Genomic DNA, 5,028 nt, shown 5'->3' with positions numbered 1-5,028 from the left:
AATCTTCTTGATCAGAAAATTTGGGACACTACCGAGGTACATGACGTTACAGTACAAGTTCTCATATGTCCTGAGTCTTAATTGACCTTAGAAGGTTAAGGCCAAAATGTTGGCTTTCCTTGTAGCCCTCCTTTCCAAATATATTTTTAAAAAATTGCTATCACCATGAAAACTTGGTGGTTCTCTCTTTGTCTCTTCAGATACATATTTAATAATTCTTTGTTTCTTTTTCAGTTCACATATTGTAAGGGGTTTGGTATCTGGATCCTAACTGGTACAGGCTTCATTTTCTCTGCCAGAATCTGCCTTTTCTCTGTGGACCTTTTACAGGTAAACCCAACTACTTCCACAGCTTTAGTCACCACCTATATGCAGACAATTTTAAAGGAGCCAGATCTTTAAATGAACCAGATCTTCAGCTTTGCAAACAAACACACACACACACACACACACACACACACACCTCAGCTCTGCAAACACACACACACACACACACACACACACACACACACCCCTCTAGAGTCTAGAGTTTTGTCATCAACTCCAGTCATTTGCCAGTCAATCTCTCTTCCACACTCTAAATCTTAAAGGACAAGGACCACATCTTCTCCATCTATCTATTCCTAGTGGCTGATCACTGCCTAGCTGATCACTGGGTAGCTGCCCAAGAAAACCATAAAGAATTAAGTATTAATAGCTTTGTCTCAGTTATTCTTCTTGTTGCTGGGACAAATATCCAAAACCCAAAATTTTATATTTTTAAAATTTATTTATTTGTTTATTTTGTGGTACCAGGGATTGAATCAAAACCCAAAATTAAGGAAGGAAAGGTTTATTTAGCTCACAGTTAGTGGAAGTTTCAGTCTATACTCGACTAGCTCCAAAGCAGAGTGGTACAGGGCAGAGGACAGGCGTTCATGGAGGCAGCAAAGGACAAACAGCAAAGGAGGTGGCAACAGCTCAGGGAGCTAGCAAGCCTCTCTCCCCTCCGAACACTGCAATGTCTATTACCCACTCCAGGGCCAGAGTGTAGCACTCGCGCTCGCAATCTCAGCATCGGATAAAGAATCAATCACAAGGGGCCAGCCAAATAGCTCAGCGGATTAAAGCACCTACAAGCAGGCACATGGGCTGGGGGTTTGATCCTGGGGCCTGCCGTGCTGGGGGCACACTGAAATGGCAATTGAGACTGGGCATGGTGGCACGCGCCTGTAATCCCAGCTCTTGGAAGGCTGTAAACAGGCAGATCACTACAACTCTGATCCAGTAGTGAGACCCTGAACACCCTGTAGACCCTTCCCTAAAATCCAAAAAGGAAAGAGAGACAGACAGACAGACAGGCAGGCAGGCAGGCGGGCGGGCGGACAGACAGACAGAGGCCGGGGAAATGGCTCAGTAGAATAAGCACTTCCCTGGCAAGTGCAAGGGTCTGAGTTCAATCCCCAGTTCCCCCCCCCCCAAAAAAAAAGGAAAGAAAGAATCAATCACAAACTCCAGAAGTTAACCCATAACTGCATAAGGCTTTGCGGGGACAAACAGACACAAACTATAACAAGTTTAGTTGAGTTCTCTGTATTTCTAAATGGGCAACTCCATCAAAATCTCAAGTAATCAGATTGCAATTCAAGCTAATACTCCAGTTTAGGATGCTAGGCACACGTGGTTTTACCTTACCTTCAATACAGAGATCTGAGCCGCTCCCATCTTCCACATTGCATAACAGTCCTTGAAGGAGAGGGAGATGGGGGAGCAGTTAACAGTTTCCTTTAAGAGAAACAAGCCTATAAAAAGCATACTGTGAATTCTAGAACAGCTTGAAATAATGTTCCAGCTCAATTCTGTCCACAGTACCAAACGCCTAGATTTTCAATGACCTGCTCTGGCATTAAAAAGATGAGAACTGTCAATGTGGCACAACAGAGAAACTGTGTAATCGGGAGTCTGATGGAACGAGGGCAAATTCCAGCTCCGCCATTTGTTGGCTGTGACTCTCCTGAGCCTCAGGGATCATCCTATCTCCTTCAAAAAACTGTCTTGGCAGTTTTTAAAAAAAAATCTGAAAGGCTTCTGATATGGCGAAGCATCCAACATGAGTCAGCTGCCCTCCTCCCAAAAAGTATTTGTTCTGTTGCACATTCCAATCATATGAAAAAAAGAGATCTCTGAGAAAACTCAACCCATCTCACTTTAGGCATGAAGAAACTAAGGGATCAGTTTCTGATCCTGGTCACACCAAGGTCAGGAGACTCCACTGCAGGTTTTATGATTCCCTTACAAAATCTAGACCCGACTCTTAAGGCTCATGCATTTTCCACATTCATCTTTACACTCTCCCTAACTTCTTAGGTCTACTCAGACCAGTTACCACTAAATGCCTTGTGTATATTAGAAAATGGGGCTATGTCTCCATTATTATAATAACAAAAAACTTCCAAATAAACTGTTACAGTACCAAAAATTTAAATTATCTTTCTAAGACTATTTCCCCAAGACCGTCCCCAAGTAAATATATATGCTATACACGCAAAACTTAAGCCATTTCCTTTTTAATCTCACCAAAAAGCACATTTACGAAGTGGATGCAGACTCTCTCATCCTGAGCCACCAGCTGTGTGACCAGGGAGGCATGCCTCAAAAGGACATCTTGGAAGCAGGACACCATATGCTTCTTGCGCACCAGCTTTGAACAAATGAAGAAAAATACTCCATGACAACCAAATCTTAAGTCATTCTGAACTCCCCAAAATTGTAATTTCCAGCTATTAAGTACAAGACAGAAATAGAGTGGCCATCTTAAATGTAGTAAAATCCATATATTCTATAGAAAGCCTGGACAAAACCATCATGTGTAGTAGGGTATTTGCAAGTTCATACAGAAGTATATGTGAACTGAGATTCTTACTCTATATTTATATAGCACTTTACTCTTCACAAATCACTCCTTTGTCAACCAGCTCACTTAAGTTTTTTTTTCTAATTAATTATTTGGTACAGGGTCTTGCTACACAGCTCAGACTCACAGTGATCCTCCTATCTCAGCCTCCCAGCGATCATCCTATCTCAGCCTCCCAGCACTGGGATTACAGACTTGCACTACCACGCCTGGTTTCAGTGGCTGGCACAGTGTGGCCAGGGTTCCAGGGCCAGCATGGCATGGGGACCTGGGATGGAACCTAAGTCCTTGCACTTTCCAGGCAGGCAATTAGACAGCTGAGCTATCTCCCCAGCTCCTGCCAGATGATTTAAACTTAACAAGATGGCAAAGCAAGCAAAATACATATTATCAGCACTTAGGAGATGAGAAAACAGACTCAGGCATTTTCCAAAGGACTCAAATCTTAAATCCTCAACCATCTTTTGCCTAACTAATGTCAGTACTCTTTCCACAGCAGCAGTCTGTGGGCTCTTCATGAGTGTCACAGAAACAGGCAGAGAAAATACACTTTTCTGTTCAACATGGACAGAAATCCTTCTATTCAAGTTATTTCCTTCCCTACACAGAGAACTGAATCACAGCTAGGAAAAGGTGCTCAAGACAGTAAGAAGTTAGGTCAAAAAAGAGATGAACATTGAGGATAAGAGGAACAAAGGCCCAACTACCCACCTCACCTCTTCAAAAGATGAGAACTGAAGTTGAGGAGACATTTAATAAAAGCTGAAGTTGCATATTTATTGCTTCTAACCTATGCTAATGTCTGTTTTTCCTTCACCAATTCATCCTACATAATAACTTCAGAAAATCTTCTAAATGTGGTACTAAAAAAAAAACCCTCAACAACTTCCTTTCTCCAGAGAGTAAGTTCAAGCTCTCTTGTTTAAACATTTCAAGGTACTGATCTCAACCACTTCAATGCCTTCAGTTTCTTTTCAAACACCATTTAGCTCTCATATCTCTCTCATACCCATTTCCAAAGCTGCTTTGGCTTAATTGAAATGTTTCCTCTCCTAAAAATCTTTCCAATTTCCCCCTTAATCTTGCATAACACTTGACCATAAAACATGCCCATTTTTCTAAAGTCCCAGTGATGTAATCATTTATCTTTCTCATACTGTCTTATTCATCTGATACTGTACAGAAATAGTAGGTACGCTCACTATTGAGAATGCCTTGGTTTGGGGAAATCACACAGGTTATGAGCTAGTTCAACAGTTTTCAGTGTGTGGTTTGGGCACCACTTAAGATACCCAAAACCTTTCTTGGGGGCTCACAAGACCAAAATTTATTTATTTACTTATTTTGCAGTACTGGGGATTGAACTCAAGACCCTGTACTTGCCAGGCAAGCGCTTATTCTACTGAGCTATTTCCCCAGGCCCAAAATTTTTTATGTAACACTAAAGTATTTGGCCTTTTCACTCTAACTTTCCCACGATTATACAGTGGAGTTTTCCAAAGACATGTGACATTACAACTCGTTGCAGAAATAGATGAGAGAGCTGGGCATAATGGTGCATGGCTGCAATCCCAACACCGAGAGGCTGAGGCAGAAAGATCATCATGTGTTAGAGGCCAGTCTGGGTTATGAAGTGAATTCATGGCCAGTTGGAGAATCCAACTGTTTTTGGTTTTTTTTTCAAGCCAGACATTAAAGTAACTTGCAAGCCCCTCCTCCCACTATGTGTTTTGTTGAGACACAGTCTTACTATGTAGTTCAGGCTGGTTTCCAATTTGCAGTAATTCTCCTGTTTCTGCCTCCCAATGTGGGAGATTACAAACCTGTACTCCCCCAGCACTCTCTTTTGTTTGGGGAAAATATTATTTTTATTTTTAAATTTGCTTGTGCTATAGATCTATATACTTGAAAAGGGGTAAAATGGTAAACTGTAAGTTATACATTTACCACATAAAGTACAGTAATATGTAGTAAATCACTATTATTTTTAAATAAATATCTAAATTTTGTTTTATTTCTGAAATAGTAATAGATCGGTGGATAAACCTAAGTAAATGAAAGCTCTTTTGGATCTGTAACTTTTTTTTTTAAATTTATTTATTTATCCATCTATCCATTTATGTGTGTGTGGCTAG

The 5,028-nt window shown here is 41.0% G+C and overlaps 1 protein-coding gene across 1 annotated transcript in view; it reads right to left on the bottom strand.

Annotated features, from left to right (window-relative positions):
- Positions 1-5,028, bottom strand: part of Mei1 (meiotic double-stranded break formation protein 1) — a 100,932-nt gene that overhangs the window by 94,600 nt on the left and 1,304 nt on the right. The window contains exons 2-3 of the mRNA XM_004642606.1: positions 2,557-2,680; positions 1,675-1,725 (exon numbers count right to left, since the gene is read on the bottom strand). Of these exons, the coding sequence (XP_004642663.1) occupies positions 1,675-1,725; positions 2,557-2,680 (175 nt within the window). The remainder of the gene's footprint in view (positions 1-1,674; positions 1,726-2,556; positions 2,681-5,028) is intronic.

This window comes from Octodon degus, unplaced genomic scaffold (assembly GCF_000260255.1).
Source record: "Octodon degus isolate 3935 unplaced genomic scaffold, OctDeg1.0 scaffold00156, whole genome shotgun sequence".
Classification (NCBI taxonomy): Eukaryota; Metazoa; Chordata; class Mammalia; order Rodentia; family Octodontidae; genus Octodon; species Octodon degus.
The sequence above is the reverse complement of the archived record's forward strand: the minus strand, read 5'-3'. Positions and strand labels throughout refer to the sequence as shown.